General features: G+C 46.4%; 1 protein-coding gene across 1 annotated transcript in view; it reads right to left on the reverse strand.

Annotated features, from left to right (window-relative positions):
- Positions 1–26567, reverse strand: part of tle2b (TLE family member 2, transcriptional corepressor b) — a 124916-nt gene that overhangs the window by 57654 nt on the left and 40695 nt on the right. Inside the window, 1 exon segment of the mRNA XM_056277774.1 lies at positions 19030–19074. Coding sequence (XP_056133749.1) covers positions 19030–19074 — 45 coding nt within the window.

Here is a 26567-nt window from a genome sequence, read left to right on the forward strand (position 1 = left end):
AGCTGCTTCATCTGTCCTCAGCAGTCTGCAGGGGAAACAGTTTGGCTGCCGAGCATCCCGACTGCCGAACACAGCCTCCTAGAATATCCTGCCTGTTCCATAAACTCGGCTTTCTCTCTCCGTCTCCCATCCGGCCATAGCTCACCGTCTCGTATGGGGCTACTGCCCAAATACAAAAACAGCTTCCCGTCATATCTGTTCTGGTGTGTATACACACTGTACGGGCTAAATACAAATGCAGCCGCCGTTAATATTTAGTCCAGCCTGTAACCCTCGCTGCCCTTCATTTGGTTTTAGTATGCAGCACGCTGACCCGGAGCCACTCCTTATGACATCCGGCCTAGTCTGGAAATCCACCTCATATGTTGCCGTCATGAATGAAGAGACCACTGCCAAACCTCCTCCATAGCTTCTCACAACACCCATTTCCCCGTGTACGAATCCATCATTCTCCAATAGCATGCTAGATTTACATGACTCTTCCAACTCCCGGTCCCCTTGATAAGCTAGCTAGCTGCCTTGTGACCTTGTTGCCTTGCATTCCAGGCTGCTAAACACAAAGCACGCCTGGCTCCTCCGCCTTTTTTTTTAGAAGCTCAACAAGCATTAAGGTTTTGCTTTTGCAAACTTCAAATGGTTTCCCAGCTCACCGTGTGAGCTCATCAAGATAAATGTGTTGCGTTTGTAGGCTATTAACCTTTGAGCCAACACTTTCTTTACTCAGCCGACTGTACGCTGCAAGCTTGACTTGGAACGAGCGGCCCAACAGTACGACTACAACAAGATCCTCGGGATGTCAGCTTCTCCAGAATAACACTGTACCTATCGGGACGTGCCGGGCTGTCATGATTTAACAGTCCTCAGTTGTCCGTTATGGAACGCAGAAACCATCGCATGACCAGGATGGGCCAGGCCATCAATGCGTATTTATACCCTGTTGATTTTCACATCTGAACCCCGACCCGGTCCCCCCCCCCCTTTTTTTTTCCTCCCCAGGTGTATCTGTCCAATTACCCCACTCTTCCGAGCCGTCCCGGTCATGCTCCACCCCCTCTGCCGATCCGGGGAGGGCTGCAGACTACCACATGCCCCCGCTGATACATGTGGAGTTGCCAGCTGCTTCTTTTCACCTGACAGTGAGGAGTTTCGCCAGGGGAACGTAGCGCGTGGGAGGATCACGCTATTCCCCCCAGTTCATCCCCCCCCGACCAGAGGAGGCGCTAGTGCAGCGATCAGGACACATACCCACATCCGGCTTCCCACCCGCAGACTCGGCCAGTTGTGTCTGTAGGAATGCCCGACCAAGCCGGATGTAAACACATGGATTCGAACCAGTGATTCCTGTGTTGGTAGGCAACAGAACAGACCACCACGCCACCCAGACGCCCTGCGACCTGGCCTTTTACAAGTTCGAAACTTGCCTGCTTTCAAAACGCTGGCAGACTACCGGTACGTCCGATCTCCATCTATCTGCCTGCCTGTCTACCTGCCTGTCTACCTGCCTGACAACGGTAGGTCACTACATTTAATATTCATCCATCTATTATCCAAGCCGCTTCTCCTGCTCTCGGGGTTGCGGGGATCCTGGAGCCTATCCCAGCAGTCACTGGGCAGCAGGCGGGGAGACACCCTGAGCAGGCTGCCAGGCCATCACAGGGCCCATTTAATATTCATTTCTTGCATAAAACAAGACATTTTTTTACATATAAGAGCAAGTCACAATTTGTGTTAAAATGTTGCCTAGAACCCCTGATGTGAAGTTTTTCTGAGTCTACTACATAGATTAAAATAGAATAGAATAGAACCACATGTAGCGTCACACAAATGCATTATGTACAAAGATACGGATCTAAAAACATCACATTGTTGATGTGGAGCGGTTGATTGCATCTGGATAAAAGATCATTTGTGCAGATTTTCCTTGGCTGGCGGTGTTTCAAAACAACCTAGCAGGGGTAAAGTCAGCTGTGTCACACAGGACACTGTCCTGTTTCGGCTTCTTGCCGGCGATGACTTTGCAAGCCACGCTGACCAAACCCGGCAAGTTTATTTCTGCGATTCGTCTCAAGATTTCCAAACCATACAGTTAATTTAAAAACAAGGACGCTTTCCATAAGGCTGGCGTGGACCTTCTCCAGAACATCTTGACCGACTCCATTAAAACAGCCTCTGATTGACTGGCTTTCTTTAAATACGCTGTCAACGTTATGCGAGAAGCTTGTTATAAAGATATTGTCCCCAAGTACTTAAAACTTTCCAAATCACTACTTGGCTGATCACAAGGGAGGACCTGTGTATGTGGAGAGAGAGAGAGAGAGAGAGAGAGAGAGAGAGAGAGAGAGAGAGAGAGAGAGAGAGAGAGAGATTAGCGCTTTAGCTTTTTCCACATTGATCAAGTGAGAGCTGGGGTCTGGGGGTCTGCTTTAAATCCTGGCATTCATAAAAATCTCTGTTACTGGTAAATAAATGAACAAGGGCCATGACATCAGCGTTCCTAAATAATTACTCCGTACTGGAATCTCATTTGTGTGAACTGAAAATAACATGGGGCAAAGAACCTGTATACAAAACAGTCCCGTCAAAGAGTACAGCTAGTCCCAGGTTACGAACGCCCGACTTACGAACTCCCGTACTTATGAACTGACCTCCGTAAAGCCTATTATTTTATTGTAGTTTTGGGGGGGATTCCCCCCCCCCATTGTATCCGGCCAATTACCCCACTCTTCCAAGCCTTCCCGGTGACTGCTCCACCCCTGCTGCTAGTCCGGGGAGGGCTGCATACCTGGAGGAGACATGTCTACTCCCAGAGTTACCAGCCCCTTCTTTTCACCTGACAGTGAGGAGTTTCGCCAGGGGGACGTAGCACGTGGGAGGATCACGCTATTTCCCCCAGTCCCCCCTCCCCCCTGAACAGGTGCCCTGACCGACCAGAGGAGGCGCTAGTGCAGCGACCAGGACACATGCCCACATCCGGCTTCCCACCCGCAGACACGGCCAATTGTGTCTGTAGGGACGCCTGACCAAGCCGGAGGTAACACGGGGATTCGAACCGGAGATCTCCGCGGGTACAGACTGCTACACTACCCGGATGCCCAGAATTGTCTTTATTGGCCATGTAGGTTTGCATACACATGGAATTTGAGTCTGGTTTCATGGCTCTCTCAGTGTACTCAACATAGAATAACAACACGACAACACAACAACCTTCAGACATATACACAAGGATTGACTTATACAGGTGAAATGAGAGGTGATGAAGTGCAGTGGTGCAGAGAATATATCAGAGATGCTGAAATAGATGTTAGCAGGTTGCTTGCATACGTGCCTGAGGTAAATGGACATGACAGAGTGTACCAGTAGACGTACAACGTACAGTACAGTGTATACAACATGGTTGGGTTTATTTGACAATGTTAAGCGTTCATTTGAATGACAGCCCGCAGAAAGAAACTGTTTCTATATCTGGTTGTTTTGGGGTACAGTGTGCTGTAGCGCCTGCCAGAGGGGAGGAGTTGGAACAGGTTGTGACCAGGGTGTGATGGGTCTGCAGTGATGTTGCCTTCCCGTTTCCTGACTCTGGGGGTGTATAAGTCCTGAATGTAGGGCAGGTTGGCACCAATGCTTTTCTCTGTAGACTTAACTGTCCGTTGTAGAATCTTCCTGTCCTGTTTGGTGGCCAATCCAAACCAGACAGTGATGGATGTGCAGAGGACAGACAGGATTATTGCAGTGTAGGGCTGAATCAGCAGTTCCTGAGGCAGGCTGAACTTCCTGAGCTGGCAGAGAATGTACATCCTCTGCTGGGCCTTTTTGATGATTGCATCTATGTTGGAGGCCCATCTTAGGTCCTGGATATTGTGGTACCCAAAAATCTGTAGGTTTTCACCGCAGACTGAGTATGGTGGAGGGGGGGGATATGTTTGGGGACTCCTCCTGAAGTCCACTGTCATCTCCACAGTTTTTAGCGTGTACAGCTCCAGGTTGTTATGGCCGCACCAGACAGCCTCCCATCTATATGCAGACTCGTCACCATCCCAGATAAGGCCAATGATGGTTGTGTCATCCGCAAACTTCGGGAGTTCAACAGATGGGTCTCCTGAGATGTAGTCATTTGTGTAAGGGAGAAGAGTAGAGTGCTGGATGTGATCCCCCCCCCCAGGGATGTGTGATGATGAAATCGTGTCATATCACAGTGAAATGTAACGGACACCCTTGCTTTCCTCCAAAGGCTCTAGCGACTAATTTTCCTTTTCGAAATCGTGCCAGCAGGAAGTGTAATCACTGTCCAATCACAGCTCTCTAGCAAACAGAAACAGTGGGTGTGGCTGAGGAAAACTGACTGTGATAGCCACTCAAAGTCAGGGTGGCATGAAATCATCTCCATATTGTTGTCCTGAAAATTTGGTCAGATGAATAGATTAATCTGTCTTGTTCTGGCCTGCAAATTTGGTTAGATTTATCACTATGGTAGTTGAAAACGGTAGCAAGCAACAGGCTTTAATGCAAAATGTATATAGTACTATAATGTTATAAGCATCTTGCAACATTCCAGGGACTCCTGAGCAAACCAGGCAACTAATAATATTCCAAGTAGCAGACATATGGATGATGGTGATGACGTAAGTAGTGGTGTCCCATTTCCTAGGTAAAGATTTCAAACCCTACGCCTTGTAGCTCCATTCTGAAGGGCCACTACCCAGTAGAGGGCACTCCAAAACTAGGGGTGGGGCCGGGGGTGGGGAAATTGGGATCGGGCCAAAGCCTTTGATCCAGTCAACTAAGCCCCCTTCTACATTTAGATCCAGCAGCCGCTGAAGCCATATACGTACGCATTTCTAAGCTGAATTGAAATCAGTAAATAAGTTATACAGTCCTCACATATCTATCATACACATATCTTGGTTACGTTTGTGTTCGAAAGCAAGCATTTGACTGGCAACAATTGCAATTTTACAAATTCAAACAACTTTTTAGGTCTGATATATTGATAATTTTACAACCTTTTGGAGGTATCGCACGCCTGATTCAACCCATCATTTGTGACAGAGGAATGGTACCTAATTGATGGCCCCCAAATACATACCTGCACTCCCCTATCCCGCAAAATCCAGTTTCAGTTAAGTACATACTTTAGACTGTGTTTACCCAAAAACAACTCAAATGATACATCTGATATTGTATATTCATAATATAATAATATTTTGGTATTATATTGGTATGCACTGATGAGCCAAATCATAACAACCTGCCTATTATGCTGTTGGTCCTCCTCTTGCCGCCAAAATGACACCAACCCGCCGAGGCATGGACTCTACAAAAGCCCTGAAGGTGTCCTGTGGTATCTGGCACCAAAACATTAGCAGCAGATCCTTCAAGTCCTCTAAGTTACGAGGTGGAGCCATCGTGGATCGGATTTGTTGGTACAGCAGATCCCACAGATGCTCAATCATATTGAGATCTGGGGAATTTGGAGGCCAGGTAAACAACTTGAACAATTCATCATGTTCCTCAAACCATTCCCAGATAATAAGTGCAGTGTGGCAGGGCACATTATCCTGCTGAAAGAGGCCACTGCCATCAGGGAATACTACTGCCATGAAGGGATGTACCTGGTCTGCAATGATGTTTAGGTAGGTGGAAAGTGTCAAATTGACATCCACAAGAATGGCCAGACCCAGGGTTTTCCAGCAGAACGCTGCCCAGAGCCTCACACTCCCTCCACCAGCTTGTTGTCTTCCCACAGTGTATCCTGGTGCCATCACTTCCCCAGGTAAAAGCGCAAACATACATGGCCATCCACGTGATCTAAAAGAGAAAGGGACTCATCGGACCACACGTGATAGACTTTGTTGCCCTTGTGCATCAATGAGCCTTGTTTGCTCAACACCCTGTCGCCGGTTTGTGGTTTGTCCATACTTGGACCACTGCTCACCACTGCTGACCAGGAGCAATCCAAAAGCCTTGGCGCTTCAGAGATGCTCTGACCCAGTCGTCTGGCCAAAAAAATTTGACCCTCGTCAAAGTCGCTCAGGTCTTTACTCGTGCCCATTTTCCAGCATCCAACACGTTGACTATGAGAACCGACCGTTGGCTTACCATTGTCATGGCTGTGTGGTCTGGGTCATCAAGGCTCACCCGTTTCCCATTCCCTGATTGGCATTTCTGCTCACCTGCGCCCCTTTTACCTTATTGCCCCTGCTTTGCTGCATGATTGCCCCATTACCTGATTGCCCCTGCTGTACTCACCTGTTCCCCATTCTGTGATTGGCATTTCTGTTCCTGCCCTGCCTTGCTCACCTGTGCCTCATTTACCTGTTTGGCTCCCCAACGTTATATATTCCCCCCGGTTGCCCTGGCTCATTGTCGGTTTGTAAACGGTAAGCTATGCTAGCCGGATGCTTCACGCCGAGTCTTCCTTGCTGTCTGTAAGTCTGTTTGCTTGATGAAAGCTTTGTTCTAGCCCAGCCTGTCTCTGCTGTCTGCATCTGGGTCCTCTCTTCCTGCTCCGAGCGTGACAACCATCTAGTCTACCCAGACCTTGACACGTGCCTTTGTTTGGAGATGATCAACGTTATTCGGTTCACCTGTGACTGGTCATAATGTTTTGGCTCATCAGTGTAGCAGAGATTTTTTTTTTTATCTAAAGAAATCTAATCTACTAAAAATGGAAGGATGTAATAAAGTTAATGTTTGAATGGATATGGAGAAAAACACAGACCAAAAACAAAACAATACTCAGATTATGCAGCACAACAGCCATGGATCAAAATAATATGGCACCAGACCTGAATCAATCTTTTTTCTTTTTTTTTAGCATGGTTTGAATGTAGTATATATGTTGTGGATGTACATAAAATTGTCATGTAGAATGTTTCATGTCCCATGTTGAGTATAAGATTGTGCATATACTTTTTTCTTAACTTTTACCACCCTGGAAAAAAAAATCTCCCCATCTTGTTTTAATTTCATGGTAGGAAATGCTTGGCTTTACACAAAGTTAGTTATAAAAACTGTTATCTCAACTCAGTGCAGCTCAGTGCTCAGACCAACGATAATTCATTCCTCCGACAAGATTCTTCCTAATCATCTCAATAGCAGATCACATCTGTAATTTTAGGGCATCTCCATCTCATGTGCTCCTCTCCTCTTTCCCTTGCTAAGGCTCATACTTGATTGCTTGCCGCTCGCAAAGGCTCCCTCCCAAAAACACCGAACTGCTGCTGACCCATTCTGACAAAGCCACTGTCTGTATTATCTTTCCTCACCTGTCCTCCTGCTGCTGAAATATGAAGACTATTAAAAAAATTTAAAAAAAAGATTTAGCCCAACAGAGCTCCAATCCATTCGCTGCATCCCACAAGTGGCCGAACATCGCTACCTGCAAGCTCTCCTCTGCCCTGTGGACCTGCGAGGCCAGATTACAAAGGCGTTGATACACATGCTGTGTGACTCCACATAGCAAGAAGCACGAGCAGTAACAACCAAGGCCTCAGAAGTGACATATCAACGAATATATAAGAACCTTAGACGGCACTGTAAAGTCCCCATATATGGTATCCACCCATATCTTCATAGGGATGCAACTAATATATAATGTAATATAATGTGATATGTATATGATATGCTACAATATGATATGATATGATAGGATATATGATATAATAATGATGGGGGAGCCAGACTATGATATATGATATGATATGATATATGATATGATATATGATAATGACAGGGGAGCCAGAAAATGAGATGATTATGATATATGATATGATTTATGATATATGATGACGGGGGAGCCAAACAATGAAATTATATATGATATGATGTGATGTGATATGATATGATGTGATATGATATTAACGGGGGAGCCATACGGAAGACAATGAAACGATATGCTATGTGTACAAAAGTATTGGGGCACCTGGCCATTACACCTACAGGAGCTTTTATGACATCTCATTCTAATGCCATAGGCATTAATATGGAGTCCCCCCCCCCCCCTTTGAAGCTATAACAGCTTCCACTCTTCTGGGAAGGCTTTCCACAAGATTTTGGAGTGTGTCTGTGGGAATTTTTGCCCGGATGAGAAGACCTGGCTCGCAATCTCCGTTCTACTTCATCCCATAGGTGTTTGATGGGGTTGAGGTCAGGGCTCTGTGTGGGCCAGTCAAGTTCTTCCACACCAAACGCATCCAACCATGTCTTAATGGACCTTGCTTTGTGCACTGGGACTGGGGCACAGTCATGCTGGAACAGAAAAGGGCCCTCCCCAAACTGTTCCCACAAAGTTGGAAGCATAAAATTGTCCAAAATGTCTTGATATGCTGAAGCATTAAGATTTTCTTTCACTGGAACTAAGGGGCCTCACCCAACCCCTGAAAAACAACCCCATACCATTACCCTCCTCCACCAAACTTTACAGTTGGCACAGTGCAGTCAGGCAGGTATTTTCCTGGCATCCGCCAAACCCAGACTCTTCCATCAGACTGCCAGACAGAGAAATGTGACTTGTCATTCCACAGAACAGGTTTCCACTGCTCCAGAGGCCGGTGGCAGCGTGCTTTACACCACTCTATCCGACACTTGGCATTGTGCTTGGTGATGTAAGGCGTGTATGCAGATGCTCGGCCATGGAAACCCATTCCGTGAAGCTCCTGGTGCACAGCTTTTGTGCCGTATTAATGCCAGAGGAAGTTTGGAACTCTGCAGTTATTGAGTCAACAGAGCGCTGGCGTCTCTTACGCACTATGCACCTCTGCACTCGTTGACCCCGCTGTGTGACTTTACGTGGTCTGCCACTTCGTGGCTGAGTTGCTGTTGTTCCTAAACACTTCTACTTTTCAATAATACCACTTACAGTTGACCGTGAAATATCTAGCAGGGAAGAAATTTCACGAACTGACTTATTGCACAGGTGGCATCCTGTGACAGTACCACGCTTGAATTCACTGAGCTCTTCAGAACGACCCCTTCTTTCACAAATGTTTGTAAATGCAGACTGCATGGCTAGCTGCTGGATTTTATACAACTCTGGCAATGGGTCTGAATGAAACACCTGAATTTATAATGATTAAGAGGTGTGTCCAAATACTTTTGTACATATAGTGTATGATATGATATATGATATGACATGATATGCTATGGCGGCACGGTGGTTAGCGTGGTCGCCTCACAGCAAGAAGGTCCTGGGTTTGAGCCCCGGGTAGTCCAACCTTAGTGGGTCATCCCGGGTCGTCCTCCGTGTGGAGTTTGCATGTTCTCCCCGTGTCTGCGTGGGTTTCCTCCGGGGGCTCCGGTTTCCTCCCACAGTCCAAAGACGGGTGAATTGGCAGAGGTGTGGACTCGAGTCACATGACTTGGACTCGAGTCATGAATTTGATGACTTTAGACTCGACTTGACAAAATGTAAAGAGACTTGCAACTCGACTTGGACTTTAACATCAGTAACTCGTGACTTCACTTGGACTTGAGCCTTTTGACTTGAAAAGACTTGCTACTTCCCCCAAAGCCAAAGATTAAAAAGTATGTTGACATGGACCACTCTATCTCTCTTTGTACATACACGTGTGCATCTGCGCGTGTGTGTGAGAGCAAGCGCGCTGTCGGCACGACATCCAATCAAATTAGATCCACGTTGTTTTGAGCCGACAGCATCCAACCAATCAAATTACAGGACAACCAATGAAGAATAGCAGATAACAAGGCGCCAGTTGGCAAAATGATACCAAAGATAGTTTCGTTTGGGTATAAAAATTACGAGGTGGTCAACAAAAAACGAATTGCGGACGGAGATGCAACAACTTCGAACTTCACTCGACATTTGAAGTTGCACAAAGAACGGTAAGTTTTGAATTAAAGCTAACACTAGCTTATCGGCTAAGTAACTTAATTGCTAGCTGCATAGTTAAATCAATGAGAGTGTCAACTCACTCTTACCGTAACCTTGCAAACACTGTAATCTGCATCCACTGCGGGTTCATTCCCTTACTCCTACTTATATTGTAAAAGGACAGTTTGGGATGTTTGAAGCGGGATTGTATAAGGTGCTTAGTCAGTGTATCACACAGTAGACCGCTGTCAGCAGTAAAACATAAGCAAACCTAATCAAGTCAAGGTCAGTTTAAATGTACTCTATGTTAAGAATATGTGTACGTTACCATTTTAGCTTGCTGCCAGACGAGTTTTTCCCACAGGAAAGCGAAGTATATCTTACTCTCTCCAGCACACCAGATTCCATTGACAAAAATAACAATTTTACTTTGCAGCACACGGGAGTTGCTTGTTTACTGCTGCCTCATTGAGGTCGTTTATGTAATTTCGGTAAATCACAACTAAGCTGAACTATCACCGAAGACATAAAATAGCACAAATAAACTTAATGATTAAGGTAGCAGTAGACCAGCAATTTCTGTGTGATGCGAGGTAAAATTGCTGTTTTTGTCAATGGAATCTGGTGTGCTGGAGAGAGTGAATTAACAAGCATAAAACTTCAGTTTCCTGACGGAAAGGGCTGTTTGATGGCAAGGTAAAGCAGTGAAAATATTATTAATATAGCGTACAATGACAATGAAATTGATTTTATTAATGAAATGTTACAACACACACACTAATACAGTATACAATTAATATTAACACAAAATGAATATTAACACAATGTTACGATTGATATATGAGTAAAGAGTAGTTTCAAATACAATTCATGTGTGGCTATAAGGGATTTTCTGACATCTGTTTCATATGCTTACCTGTTACAGATTTGAAGAATACCAGATGAACAAAAGCATCATAAATGAACCACAACAGCCTTCAATCTCACATTTCCTGGACAGTCGTGTAGGGCATTACAGCATGAGTCATCCACAGAATAGAGCTATCACCAATGCAATACTGTCCGACTTGATTATTGATTGCAACTTTCCCCTGTCTATTGTGGAAAACAAGAGTTTTGGCACTTTCTGATGGTACTTGACAGTAAGTACAGCCCAGTGTGTCGCAGAACGTTGACATCAAAAACAGAGAGCCTCGCTGAGGAGAGACGTTCAAAATTAAAAACTCAATTGAGCAACACTGACCATGTTTCAGTCACTGTGGACATTTGGTCTGACCGAAAGATGAGGGGATTCCTTGGTGTCACATTCCACTGGATAGAGAAAGAGGCAGAGAGGATACAGCTAAAGACTAATCTCTTGGCCTGCAACCGCTTCAAAGGCTCACACACAGCTGAACGAATCTGTGACCAATTTGAGTCAATATGTGATGAATACAACATCAAAGATAAATTGGACTACATTATTAGTGACAATGCTGCTAACATGCGAAAGGCATTCACTGTGTGCTTCCCCAGTGAACAAGAGGATGATGATGACGGAGACCATCTTGATGACCCTGAGCTCTGGTGTGACTTAACCCTGGAAGATCAGCAAACGGTAGATGCTGCTATGGCAAAGAAACAGCGCCTGCAGTGTTTTGCGCACACTCTTCAGCTGGTGGTGGGAGACGGTTTGAAAGAAACAAAAGTGGTATGTCCTTCTCTTTCCAAGTTATCTAAACTTAGCTCACTGCTGCACACAAGCACAACATTTGGAGATGTGTTTGATAGTGAATTTGGGGAACAGAAAGGCATCCCTGCTGCAGTCAACACAAGATGGAACTCAACACTGAGGCAAGTGAAGGCAGTTCTCCAGTGTGATCATCTAAAGCTCTGTGCTGTTCTAGAAAAGGCTGGGCATAAGGAGTTGTCATTCACACCACGAGAGTGGAATCTGTTGAAGGAGTTGGTGGACATCTTGAAGCCGTTTGGAGAAGCAACTGATTTGACACAGGGGGAGAAGGTCGTCACAATCAGTGCAGTTGTTCCATCCGTCTTGTCCCTCAATCACCACCTTGAGAAGCTGAAGTCTCAAGTTCGTTTCCTGAGCGGCCTGGTCAGAAGTCTCCAGGTATCCCTGAAAAAAAGATTTCTTGGGATCTTCATTAACGTGAAAATGGCCAGGACTCAAGATGGGATCACTGCCCCCTTTTCAGACCCAGTGTACCTCAAAGCAGCCGCCTTGGATCCAGCCTTTTCTCTGCTGTGGGTGGAGCCCCATGTGCTGGTCAATCGTGACATCAAGGCAGAGGTGGCACAACAAGTTAAAGGTAAATATTATTGACTTTAATGCAAATTTTTTCCTCATAATCTGATCTAATTGACTGCAACAATAATTACATTTTTCAGTCTAACACTATCACCAACATCAATGGTAATAAGGGCTCTTTTATTTCTGCTGTTGCTTTTACATGTTTTGCCAGAATTGATCCTGCAAGATGCTGCAGAGACTAAGCAACCTGTGCCTCTGGTTGATGAAGAAGAGCAAGAGGATCTTGGAGAAGGAGAAGGGCTGTTTGCTGCATACCATAAGAGGCAGAAGAAGGATGTTGGGACCACTCCAGCACTACAGCTAAGTCACTACCTTGACATAGCTGAAGGACAGGCTGCCCTTTTGTTCTGGGCACTGAACATGAAGACTCTTCCTTCACTCTTCCGAGTGGCCATCAGAGTCTTGGTGGTGCCTGCCTCTAGTGCTCCAGTGGAGCGAGTTTTCAGCCATGGTGGCATCATACTACGTCCCCATCGTGCACAAATGACTGACAGACTTTTGGCCAATTTGATCTTTTGCAAATGCAATGCAGCATAGGGCCCTGACATAGAAAAGCACAACCCTGCTCATTGTTATGTTCATGTATTTGCCCTCCCGCCCCCCTCTTCCAATCTCTCTCTCTCTCTCTCTCTCTCTCTCTCTCTCTCTCTCTCTCTCTCTCTCTCTCTCTCTCTCTCTCTCTCTCTCTCTCTCTCTCTCTCTCTCTCTCTCTCTCTCTCTATCTATCTATCTTTCTCTCTCTCTCTCTCTCTCTCTCCCTCTCTCTCTCGCTCTCTCTCTCTCTCTCTCTCACACACTCACATCACACACACAAACACCAGTCTCAGTCTCTCTATGGATGCATACCAATTATTTTAGCGGTTTAGCCTCCATGTGTGTGTGTATATATATATATATATATATATATATATATATATATATATACACACACAAAGATTTTATATCAAGGGAGCAACGGGAACTGATAGAGGTGTGAATATATTACATGTAGATTTATGTTTGTGCGTGTTTCTATATCTGTGAGGACCGTAACAGAGGATGTGAACACGCTGGAGTGGAAGGAGGGTTTTTGGAAAGTGTGGATATGTTGAAGATGTGAAGACACTTTTAGAGAAAATGTTTGAAAACTAAAAAAATTAGGACTGTTTTGCAAAACTGAGGATATTTTGTGATGAAGACGAACACTTTTGAAGAGTCAGGAAACTTTAATAGAATGCAGATCATTTTTTGGGAGCGAGGATATCTTTTATAAAGTGATGACATGTTTGAAAAGGTTACGGTTACACTTAGGTTTTGAAAGGAGTTAAAAAGACGGAAAAATATTTTTTAGAAAGTGGTGACACATTTGGAAAAGTAACATTTTTTGGAGGATGGTTTTTGTGATCCTCACTTCATCCAAATACCTGTTTGAGGGTGAAGACATGGTTTTTAGTTTAAGGCTAGATTTAAGTTTTAAGGTGAAGACTGTTATACAAAAATGAGGATATTTTGAGACAGAAACAAACACTTTTGGAAAGTCAGGACACTTGAATCTTAAGGAAATTTTTCAAAAGTGAAGACACTTCCAAAAAGTCGGTGCAGTTTTTCAGAAGTGATAATTCAGATAATTTTTTGGGGAGTGAAGATTTTTTTTTTAAAGTGATGACATGTTTGGAAAAGGTTAAGGCTAGATTTAAGTTTTGAAAGGAGTCGAAAGGACCTGTCTAGTTGAAGGTGAAAACGGTTTTGCAATATGATATGAGATCAATACAATACAGGACAGAAACTGCTGTGCAACTAGTTATAGTGCAATATGCTATGGAAATACAATGTCAGCACTTTTTGTGCAAATTACATTTGCATTTGTTTCTTTCAAATGTGTTAGAACAACGTTCTTGCAAAAAAAGGTTTGATAAATAAATACAGATCTTAAAAGCAGACACATGATCTGTGTAAATATTATTTCTCTGTTGTTAAAAGGACTTGAAAGGACTCGAAACTCAAACGGTAGGACTTGGGACTTGACTTGAGACTTGTCGGTCTTGACTTGGGACTTGACTCGGGTCTTGCCTGTCTTGACTCGGGACTTGACTCGGGACTTGAGGGCAAAGACTTGAGACTTACTTGTGACTTGCAAAACAATGACTTGGTCCCACCTCTGTGAATTGGCCATACTAAATTGTCCCTAGGTATGAATGTTTGTGTGTGTGTGTCTCGGCCCTGTGATGGCCTGGCGGCCTGTCCAGAGTGTCTCCCCGCCTGCCGCCCAATGACTGCTGGGATAGGCTCCAGCATCCCTGCGACCCTGAGAGCAGGCTAAGCGGTTCAGCTAATGGATGGATGATATGGTATGATATGGCATATGATATGATATGATGATATATGATATGGTATGATATGATATGATATATGATATGATATGGTATATGATATGGTATATGATATATGATATGATATGGTATATGATAAATATGATATCATATATGGTATATGATATGATTTGATAATGATGGGGGAGCCATATGGGAGACAATGAGATGATACATGAGTGTATGTGTTTGCACGAGAGAGAGAGAGAGAGAGAGAGAGAGAGAGAGAGAGAGAGAGAGAGAGAGAGAGAAATGTCTGCTCATTAAGTTTGAAAGGGTGGTTGTATGTGTTGGAGTGCTATTTCTTCTGTGCCTCTCTACAAGCATGCGCAGCCTAGAGAGCATGAGAGCGAGAGAGAGCGAGAGACAGAGATAAAGAGAAACAGATGACACAACACAGATCAAGATAGTAAGAAAGAGAGAAAGAGAAAGGAGGCAGAGAGATAGAAGGATAAAGAGTGGGTGCAAAATTTAGAGAGGAAGGGAAGATGTGACAGCGGCAGAGAAAGTGAAGGCGAGAACAAGAGAGTAAAGGAGAGGGAAGGGGAGGGGGCACAAGATAACTGTTACGGCTCAATTAATGCCGGGACATGAGATGGCCCTGCTGCCGATAATGATGGGGGGGAGAGCAAGAGAGAGAGAGAGAGAGAGAGAGAGAGTCAAGTTAGTGGGAGCAAGAACGGCAGGATGTGGGGAGGAAGCGGGGAGAGGTGAGGAGGAGGAGAAGGAGGAGGCGGAGAGGAAATAAGAGCAGATACTGTTAAATCTATTCATGATTCATTATTTCTTGCTGCAGCCCAAAGCCCCCCCCCCCTCCCTTCAATGTCTCTCTCTCTCTCTCTCTTTTCTTGGCTCTCATCTTCATCCCCTCTCATCTCCTTCATCTGTTCTTGTCTCTCTTCTATTCTCTGCGGTCTGTGTCTATCTCTTCTAAGGCTCCATCCTTCCTGTTTGCCCTCTCCTCTTTCATCCATGCAATTCATCTCTGTCCCTCTTATCCCCGCGCTCTCTCTCCCTTTCTCTCTCTCTCTCTCTCTCTCTCTCCCTCTCTCTCTCCCTTTCTCTTGCTCTCTCTCTCTCTCGCTCGCCATCTATCTCTTTTAGGCATTCCATTTTCTTTAATACAATCCCACTTAATTTTCTATCACCATTTTTCACACTGTTTACCGCCATTCTTTTTTTCTACCTTTCCCCCTCTTTCATATCCCCATGCTCCGTCATGTCCTCACACTCCCCCCTTTATTATCCAGCTCGCCTTTCTTCCTCTCCGTTTTTAAATCCATCTCACTCTCCCCACTTCAGCTCTCCTCCTAATGACCTCTTTTTTTCCCCCTGAGACTTCACTCCTTCAGTGCCATCTCTTCTACCATCCATCTATAGCCTATACCACTCCTCCCTCTCTCTCCCTCTGCCTCTCTGCCTCTCTCCTCCCTACTCATCCCTCCATTTGCTCTTCGGATGATCCCACTAAAATCTGGTTTTTCAAATTTGCTCTTTTTCTTTGCCTCACATTTCTGACTGATCTCTTCCTTGTTACCAAGATGGCTTCCCTGCGCCTCGCCCTCCCTCGTATGCCTTCTCTCTCTCTCATTCTCTCTCTCTCTAACATTTTCCTTTTGCTCCCTTATCGTTACTTTTTTCCCCTCAGCCCCCCCCCATAGCCTTGTTGTTTGCTGCTCTCCCTCTTCATTTATTTCTCTTCCTCTTTCCGTTCCCCTCGGTCTGCCTCCTCACTCTCCTTGCATCATCCCTACAACTTATCACCCCCCCTTCCTACTGCTCTCTCTCTCTCTCCCTCCCCCTCTGTCATCCTCAGCACCTATCACCTGCCCCTTCCTCTCTCTCCCTCCCTGGTTTTTCTGCTGTTATCTTTGGCACCTATTCCCCCTCTTATCCTGCTCCACCTCCACCTCCTCTCATTCCCTCTCCCCGCCACTCGGAGGTAGAGTCCATTTCAGGAGCCGACAGTCCAGTCCTGCCCCCCCTCTCTCTCCACCCCCCCCCCGTCTTTGGGATTGTTAAAAGATGTACGTTGAGTGTTTGTTTGTAATTTGACGAATATTGTTTATATTGTTAAAAAGATCTCAAGTCTGTTTTTTCATAATTATTTGTTAAACACTTGTTTTAAAAATTCAATTCTCTCTCCCTCACTCTCTCCCTCTCACCATCTCCCTCCCTCTCACCTCTCTAACTCTAGCCCTCTTTCCCTCTCACTGTCTCTTTCCCTCTCTCTCTTTTTCAATTATGCTACCTATCTCCCTATCTCACTCATCTGTCTCTCTCATCTCTCTTTCTCTCCCTCCCTCTCTCTCCCTCTCCCTCCCTCACTGTCTACCTCTCTCTCCCTCTCATGCACCTTCTCACTATCTCCCTCCCGCTCTCTCTCCCTCTCACCTCTCTAACTCTAGCCCTCTTTCCCTCTCACTGTCTCTTTCCCTCTCTCTCTCTTTCAATCATGCTACCTATCTCCCTATCTCACTCACCTGTCTCCCTCGTCTCGCTCTTTCTCTCCCTATTTCACTCCATCTCTCTCTCTCACTCTGTCTAACTCTCTCCCTTTCTCTCCCCCTCGCTGCATCCCTCTCACCCTCACTCCCTCCCTCGCCCTCTTTTTTCTCTCTCCCTCTCTTTTTCAAAATTGCTTCATTGGCATAACAAATCTTTGTCTCTCACTCACTCCCTCTCTCTTTTTCAATTATGTCACCTTTCTCTCTCTCCCTCCCTCTCTCTCTCTCTCTCCGATTATTGTTCTGTCGATCGCTGTCTGCTCCGGGTTTTTACAATCAATCTATCCATCCATCTATCACTTTTAATGTGCATCCCTTCTCTTCCATTTCTAAAGCAACCACAACCCACCCCCCAGCAGATTTCTCCACCTCTGCTCGGGGCTCACACACTCTGCTCCGGGTCAGACCCAGGCCTGGATTTATGAAGTGTGTCAAATGTAGCAAGAGGGGTAATTAAGATATAAAGCATGATTTCTTTGAGCTTTTTGACTCACTTCTGTAAATAACACGGAGGGTGTCGTATAATATCCTTACCAAGTAGCTCATTCCCACACTCACTCAGCATGATTTACAGGCGCTTAATGAAACTTTGTTTTAACAAAGAGCAATTATTGCAACCACCTGCAGGGGTTGCTGTTTTGCAGATGCCCCCGTGCTTTTACCATGTCTGCTGGTTCTCCGTCAGCGCCCCCACACGCACGGCAACCCACCGTTCGAGGCTCTGCAGACTTTGCGGCCTTGTATTTGAAAAGACACGAGGATCGCACAGGGTTAAAGCACAAATGAAGACTGAAAGGTGTTTTCACTCGTGCGGGTTCGAACACACCAAGCCAGCCACCACCTTCCCAATATGACAGACAGCCTGCAGGGAGCTCACTGCCAGCAGCCAAACAATCGTTATTAGTCACACACTGTCTCTTCACTGCCACCAGAAAGACAGAGAAACGGGGGGGGGGGAGGGAGGGGGAGAGAGAGAGAGAGAGACGGTGTGAGATAGGGAGAGGGGTGACATAATTGAGAGAGAGGGAGATAAAAAATAGCGAGAGAGAGAGAGACAGACAGTGAGAGGGAGAGGGCGGAATAGAGGGAGCAAGGGAGAGAGAGGGAGAGACAGAGCGAGAGAGAGAAAAGAACAAGAGGGTGAGAGAGAGCGACAATGAGAGGGAGACAGAGATGGAGTGAGACGGGAGAGGCGGCATAGTTGAAAAAGAGAGTGAGAGGGAGATAGTGAGAGAGAGCGAGAAACAGAGGGAGAGAGAGAAGAGGGAGAGAGTGAGAGAGAAGTGAGAGAGAGAGCAACAGAGAGAGAGAGAGAGAGCGAGAGAGCGACAGAGAGAGAGAGAGAAACAGAGGGAGAGAGAGATGAGGGAGAGAGTGACAGAGTGAGGGAGAAATGAGAGAGAGCGAGAAACAGAGGGAGAGAGAGAAGAGGGAGAGAGTGAGGGTGAGAGAGAGAGCGACAGAGAGAGAGCAACAGAGAGAGAGAGAGAGAGATGGGCAGTCACCTTGGAAGAAGATGTCAGTCAAGTCGATAATGAAGCAGAATGGAAGAGAACTGATCTCTCGTGATGTCTGCCTGTCTGTCTGTCTGTCTGTCTGTCTGTCTGCCACCACAACAAAACACAGCCTTGTTTATTGTGTATGTGACAGTCTCTCTGTCTGGCTGTCTGTCTACGTGTGTGTGTGTGTGTGTGTGTGTGTGTGTGTGTGTGTGTGTGTGTGTGTGTGTGTGTGTGTGTGTATCAGACGTGACGTCAGGCAGTAATTTAGCAGAAAATGTGGGACCCGCTAGGCGGTCAACGCCTGCTGGGAGCAGAGTTCCTGCTCACACCGAGACAACACACACCACACACTTACTCCACAAACCTGCAATACCTGATTACACACATGCTGAGACAGAGTAACACCTTGAACACACACACACACACACACACACACACACACACACACACACTCTCCTGAAGACGTGCGAGCACGATGAGCTAATGAAGAGATGTACGACAGAAGATACATGAAAGAAATTCTCCTCCTCACCTGTTTGTGCATCTCGATGTTGAGCCCGTAGGACATCTCGTAGTACTGTAGAGACAAAACACAACACTTAGTACCTCACTTACTATGTCACATACAGCACACACTCATCTTCCATCATCTTCCATCACATTCCATCATCCATCCAGCCATTATCTTAACCGCTTGTCCTTATCCTGCTCTCAGGGTCGCGGGGATGCTGGAGCCTATTCCAGCAGTCAATGGGCGACAGGCGGGGAGACACCCTGGACAGGATGCCAGGCCATCACATTCCATCACATTCCATCACATTCCACCATATTCCACCATATTCCACCATAATCCATCATACTCCATCATATTCCATCATACTCCACCATATTCCATCATATTCTATATTCCACCATACTCCATCACATTCCATCATATTCCATCACATTCCATCATATTCCACCATATTCCATCATGTTCCATCATACTCCACCATACTCCATGATATTCCACTATATTCCATATTCCACCATATTCCATCATACTCCATCATATTCCATCACATTCCATCGTATTCCATCATATTCCACCATATTCCATCAGCCATTTAACTTCTGCTCCTAAACTTCCTCATACATGCTGCTTGTGTGTGTGCGCGCTCGTGTTTGTGTCCGTGTGTGTGTATTTGTGTGTGTGTGTGTGTGTGTGTGTGTGTGTGTGTGTGTGTGTGTTATTCACAGTGCATCTCAGTATTGGTGAGGGTGTGTAATTTACTATATTTACAGTGCTTTTCTGTATTTGTGTGTGTGTGTTCGTGTGTGTATGTATTTGTGTGTGTGTGTGTGCATTTGTCTGTTATTCCCAGTACATCTCAGTATTGGTGAGGGTGTGTAATTTACTATATTTACAGTGCTTTTCTGTATTTGTGTGTGTGTGTGTGCTTGCATAAGGAGGTTTGGTGCATGTCGTTATTTTTGCGTATTTGCAGCTAAATGAGCATGAGTTGTGCTTGCATCGCTGCTGTGTATGGTGTCCCTGCTGTGGTGTGTGAGTGGGCTTATTTAAGTGGTGATGTGTTTCTAGCTGCACCTCCAGCATAAACAAGCACACAAAACGTGTGTCTGTGTGTGTGTGTGTCTGTGTGTGTGTGTATGATGTGTATCACATTCAAATGGGAAAGCGGCACAACAAAGGTTTGTATGTGTGCTTGCTTAAATAGGTTGTTTTCTCACCCCCGCATATTTGTGTGTTTGTGTGTGTGTGTTTGTGTGTGTTCCTTTATATATCATTGTATACACACTAGCAGCACAATAAAGACATCATTGTGTGAATGTTTGCCAAAGCCTTGTGCTCCCACTTGTGTGTGTGTGTGTGTGTGTGTGTGTGTGTGTGTGTGTGTGTGTGTGTGTGTGTGTGTGTGTGTGTGTGTGTGTGTGTGTGTTTGTGTGTGTGTGTGTGTTAATGCATCTGTGCACGAGTGAGTGAGATGGGGGACAAGAGAGAGCAAAAGATGCATGTGTGTGTGCATGCATGTGTGTGTGTGTGCGTGTGTGTGCGTGTTTGTGTTTGTGTGCGTGTGTGTGAGTGCGTGTGCGCGGGCATCGGTATCGTGCTGTAACGGTGTGGATGGCGAGCGGCGTGGAGACAGAGAGGATCCGTCATGGTGACAAAGGCAGCCTGAGCCACCGCATGAGCGACGCTCTGACTGATGAGAATGAGACTCGACTCTCCGCCATCCTCTCTATCTCTCTTTCCCTCTATATATTCTCCCCCTCAATTTCACTCCATCACGGGCTCTTGCCCTTCTTTTCGCTCGCCCTCCCCTCGTTCTCTGTCTTTATCACCCCTTGCCTGTTTTTCTGTCCTTTGCCTTCTCTCTCTCTCGCTCTCTCTCTTTAGTGGTTCTCAATCCACTTAACTCTGTCTCTCTCCCTCCATTTATTCCCTTTATACTTCCGCTGGCTCTCATTCCTTCTTTCCGTCTATTTTGACCCCACAGTGTATCCCTCCGTTCCTTGCCTCCTTTCCACTCCCTTTCTGACTTTCGCTTCTCTCTATCTGTTGTTCTGTCTCTATCACGCTGTCTACCTCCCCAGCTTCCCCTCTATCCGCTGATCTATCCATCTCCCATCAATCTGGCTAGCTATTAATTCATATGCCTAGCTCTCCACTCACTTCCGGGCTGTCCTCGGCTTTCGGTTCTCTTTATCTTCTCTGTGTCAGTTTTCCACTTTCATTGGTCCTCACTGTGCTTTAACAGCATGTTGGAGAACAAAAACACAACGGGGTCCTGAGTCACGAACCAGACTCTTCTCTTCTGTAGTCCCCCGGTGGTGGAACGAGGTACCAAACGCCATTCCATCCGCTGAGTCCCCCTCCATCTTTCAGGAGAAGCTAAAGACCCAGCTCCTTCTCGAACACCTCCACACCTGATGGTATTAATATAACAAAATTCGCTTCTATGCACCCTGTGCACTGGCTCTGTGCCCTGCCTGTTGACACCTATACGTCCCATCGGACTTGAACCAAGTTGTTGACACTTACTCGTGTTGTCTCCTCCTGACTAGCTCCTTGCTTGTGTTGTGTTAACTCCCAGAAGTACGTAAAGGTGAGTAAAGTCAGCTTAATAACACATCTATCTCATTATCGACCTATTGTTAATGTATTATCATACCCACCTATGTTATTTGTATCTGTCTGTTTGTCCATCGATCTCGTATTTCCTACCTATGAGCAGTGCTGACTGCTCCATTCAGTGTACCACTTCCCTCTACACACACTTCGTGAAATGTGAAGGCATATCCCCTTGCCCTTTACCAACTTCTTTCCATCTATATACACCGATCAGCCAAAACATTAAAACCACCTGCCTAATATGGTGTAGGTCCACCTCGTGTCCCCAATTAGCTCTGACCCGTCGAGGCATGGACTCCACTAGACCTCCGAAGGTGCCCTCTGGTATCTGGCACAAAACAGCATCAGCGGATCCTTTAAGTCCTGTAAATTGTGAGGTGGGGCCTCCATGGATCGGACTTGTTTTTCCAGCACATCCCACAGATGCTCGATCGGACTGAGATCTGGGGAGTTTGGAGGCCGAGGCAACACCTTGAACTCTTCATCGTGTTCCTCAAACCATTCCTGAACAACTTCTGCAGTGTGGCAGGGTGCATTATCATGCTGAAAGAGGCCCCTGCCATCAGGGAATACCATCACCATGAAGGGGTGTACCTGGTCTGCAACCATGTTTAGGTAGGTGGTCCATGTGAATGCAAGGACCCAAGGTTTGCCAGCAGAACACTGCCCAGCACATCACACTGCTTCCACCGGGTTGCCTTCTTGCCATAGTGCAGCCTGGTGCCATCTCTTCCCAAAGTGCACGACGCACACGCACGCCCCATCCACACAATGTAAAAGAAAACATCATTCATCAGACCAGGCCAACTTCTTCCACTGCTCCACAGCCCAGTTCTGAGACAGAAGTGCCTATCGGAAGCACTTTCAGTGGTGGACAGCGGTCACCATGGGCCCTCTACTGGTCTGCGGCTACGCAGCCCCGTACACGGCAAGCTGTGATGCCCTGTGTGTTCTCCCACCTGTCAATCATAGCCAGCATGAACCTTTTCGGCAACTTGAGCTACAGTAGCTCCTCTGTGGGATCGGACCAGACGGGCTAGCCTTGGCTCCCCACGTGCATTAGTGACTGTTGGGTGCTCATGACCCTGCCGCCGGTTCACCGGTTGTCCTTCCTTGGACCAATTTTGGTAGGTACTGACCACTGCATACCAGGAGGACCCCACAAGACCTGCCAGATTTGGAGATGTTCTGACCCAGTTGTCTAGCATCACAATTTGGCCCTTGTCGAAGTTGCTCAGATCCTTACGCCTGCCCATTTTTTTCTGCTTCCAACACTTCAAGAACTGACTGTTGACTTGCTGCCTAATATACCCCCACCCCTTGACAGGTGCCATTGTAATGAGATAATCACTGTTATTCACTTAACTGTCAGTGGTTTTAATGTTTTGGCTGATTGGTGTGTCTATATATATATATATATATATATATATATATATATATATATATACCTAAGAACCCCGCTACAATGTACCGGTTTGGTTATCCACCCGTCTAAATCTCCCTCCTCTTCATCCTGCCAGCTAACCGCCTTCCCCCTGCCCCTAAACCCCCCCCCAATCCAACTCCCTCCCCCCAGATGCTCAGAATCATCTGAAATGCCGAGAAAAGTGGGTTTTAGCCATTTTTAGAAAATGCATATTTTGAATAATTATTATAATTATATTTTAATTTTCTGCTATTTTTCTGGTCCTCTCTAGAACAATGCCTACCACCTCCAAAAAAAAATTAGGATCATAAGTGCATTTTTGCAAAAATGCATATATTTTGCATAATGCCAAAACATTTCCAAGTCCCATAAAAAAATTTTTATATAGGTGAAAAAATCAAAAATGCTCAGAATCATCTGAAATGCCGAGAAAATTGGTTTTTTAGCCATTTTTAGAAAAATGCATATTTTGCATATTTATGCACAACTATGCATAATTTTAATTGTCTGGGATTTTTCCCTTACTTTCTGAGACAATACCTACCACCTCCAAAAAGAATTAGGATCATAATTGCTTTAGTTTTCGGTCCCGCTATCTACACTAACACCACACACACACACATTACGAAAATATATGAGTAGATATATATATATATATATATATATATATATATATATATATATATATATATATAGAGAGAGAGAGAGAGAGAGAGAGAGAGAGAGAGAGTCCATGAATATCTATATACACATACACACAATCAAATGCATATTTGTGCATGCACATCAATGCCTACGTAGTATGCAAATGCAGGTCCTCTTGCATCCTCTTGTATACTTAATAGATGTGCGTGCACATGCACACACACATCACACACATACACACACACACTGTGAATTTCAACTCCTCTTCTCACAAAAGTCACGTGACATCTCTCCCTTTCCCTCCATCGTCATCCCCCCTTCATCTCTCCATCATTGCATCTAACCTCACCGCCCCCCCTTCACTCTCTTCAGCCTTGACTCTCAAGTCCCATCTCCCTCTCACTACTCCACCAGCCTCTCCACCTCTGCGTCGCTACACTCTTATCCCCTGCTTTCTCTTTCTCATCTCTTCCATTCACTCTCCATCACCGTCTCTCTCTCCGGAGCTGTCGTCCCCCCATCGCCCAAAAAACCCTCACCCTACCCACCGCCACCAGCTACAGGCTGCATCCAGGGCTCAGACTGTGCCATCACTCAGGAGCGTAGCCACATGGCTCATTCCAAAGGCTGGCCTTGGCGGAGGCTCTCTGCTGCGGGCCGCCCCGAGCGCCTGCACGTAACCACCAGCAAGTCAGGAGGAAGCAGGACAAGGAAAGCAGACGAGGTCTGGTGGTAGCGTAGATCTGTCAGGCTGGCGGGGGAAAAGGCAGGCTTCCAGACTCTGCTCCCGAAGACAGGTTGTGATTTTATTTTATTTTTTTAAAATTTATTTCTGATTTTTCCCTTTTTTCTCCCAATTTAGTGGCCAATCGATCCCTATTTTAATTCAAACACCCACCCTCGTACTGCATGCATTCGCCAACTGCATCTCTCCGGCCGCCAGTCTCGAAGGAGACCGCCTCCCCACTTTCGTGACAAGGCGACTCCAGGCCGAACCACTGTTTCTTCCGACACACACAGAGACGCATTCACGTGACGAACACAAGCCGACTCCGCCCCCCTCCCGAAGACAGCGTTTGCCAATGATTGCTGCTTCATCGAGTCCGGCCATAGTCGGATCTGACGAGACCGGGGCGCGAACCCCAGTCCCCAGTGGGCAACTGCATCGACACAAAGCCGATGCTTAGACCGCTACACCACCGCGGACCCCACAGATTGTGATTTTAAAAGGTAAGAAAACCTTGATACCACCACTTTGCATTCGGCAGTGTCAATGGGCGGACTGGACAGACTTTCAGTCCACTTTTATCAAGCCGCACTTACGCTGCCTTCAATTAACAAAAAAAAGGGTCCATTCATGCCAGTGGGATATGCACTCCTCTAGGAGTGTGTTGTGTGTGTGTGTGTGTGGGGGGGGCGGTTTGGGGGGTCTGGCAGGTTTCCTCTGATAGTCCAAACACAAGCGGGTGTAGGGAAAGGATGGGGGGCGGGGAATGTAGTTTGAGCAGTTCAGACACTTCGGCCGGCTAAAAAGGATCCGTCGGCACTGTCACGACTGGCGACCCACAGGATCTGACGCACATGCGCCCGCCGAGGCTCAAACCATCTGGACAGGTACGTACCATGTTGGTACCCACTTGCCCGGTTGTTTGGAGTCCAAGTGGGACCCATCCGTAGTGCGAATCTTGGCAAGGAAGTTGGTCGCTTGTCTTCCCCTCCCTCTATCCCTCCTTCCCTGTCTCTTTACTTTCTACCCAATTAAGACAGAACTGGCAGAAAAAGAAAAAAAGAAAAAAGAAAAAAGTGAAACAATGAGGAGGAGGTAAGCTGGCGAAAAGCCACCCGCTGCTCACGGCTTTCAGCAGCTGCACCAACAGCGCTCTGTTATAGCCTCGTCCAATAACGGGGTGGTGAGCGAGAGGATGGAAATGACTGTTCTCTGGTCATCTGTGCCAGAAACTACAGGGTGGTTTCAACTGCAGGCTGGATGCAGCCCGACGAGTTGATTCATTTTCATACGTGCCCCCCGATCACGCAACCCTGTGAGTTTCTCGAAGCGTGGGACTGGAGGGGGGGGGGGGGTTCCCTGCACAGAGCTGTGAAAGAAAAGTTCACGCAACTGACTTCTGTGATGGCCTGGCGACCTGTCCAGGGTGTCTCCCCGCCGGCCGCCCAATGACTGCTGGGATGGGCTCCAGCATCCCCGCCCCCCGACTTCGGATAAGCGGCTTGCATAATGGATGGATGGATGGATGCAAGTGGCTTGCAGCAACAACTCAACTACATAGTCAGCAGCGAGGCAGCCGTACAGACGGTGCTGTACCGCGTCTGTGTGCGCTGCCCTGGTTTGTTATTTACGTGTTCAGTGGCTACATCCTCCCACCGCTGCATGCCCTTTATTCAAACCCATACCTGGTGTGCTCTTGTGCCTTGTGTCTAGGATCTCGTTTGTGTGTGTGTGTGTGTATGTCTAGACAGAGCATCCTGACGGCTGCATGTTGCGGTGGTGTGTGTGTGTGTGTGTGTGTGTGTGGTGGTGGGGGACTATAACAGAGAGAGAGAGAGAGAGAGAGAGAGAGAGAGAGAGAGAGAGAGAGAGAGAGAGAGAGAGAGAGAGAGAGAGAGAGAGAGAGAGAGAGAGAGAGCAAAGGACTGAAAAACAGGCAAGGGACGATAAAGACAGAGAAGGGGGAGAGAGCGAAAAGAAGGGCAAGAGCCCATGATGGACTGAAACTGAGGGAGAGAATATATAGAGGGAGAGAGAGATGGAGAGGATGGTGGAGAGTTGAGTCTCATTCTCATCAGTCAAGAAGCGGAAAAGAAGCGGCTGGCAACTCCACCATGTATGGGAGGGGGCACATGGTAG

This window comes from Lampris incognitus, chromosome 3, assembly GCF_029633865.1.
Source record: "Lampris incognitus isolate fLamInc1 chromosome 3, fLamInc1.hap2, whole genome shotgun sequence".
In the NCBI taxonomy this organism is placed as follows: Eukaryota; Metazoa; Chordata; class Actinopteri; order Lampriformes; family Lampridae; genus Lampris; species Lampris incognitus.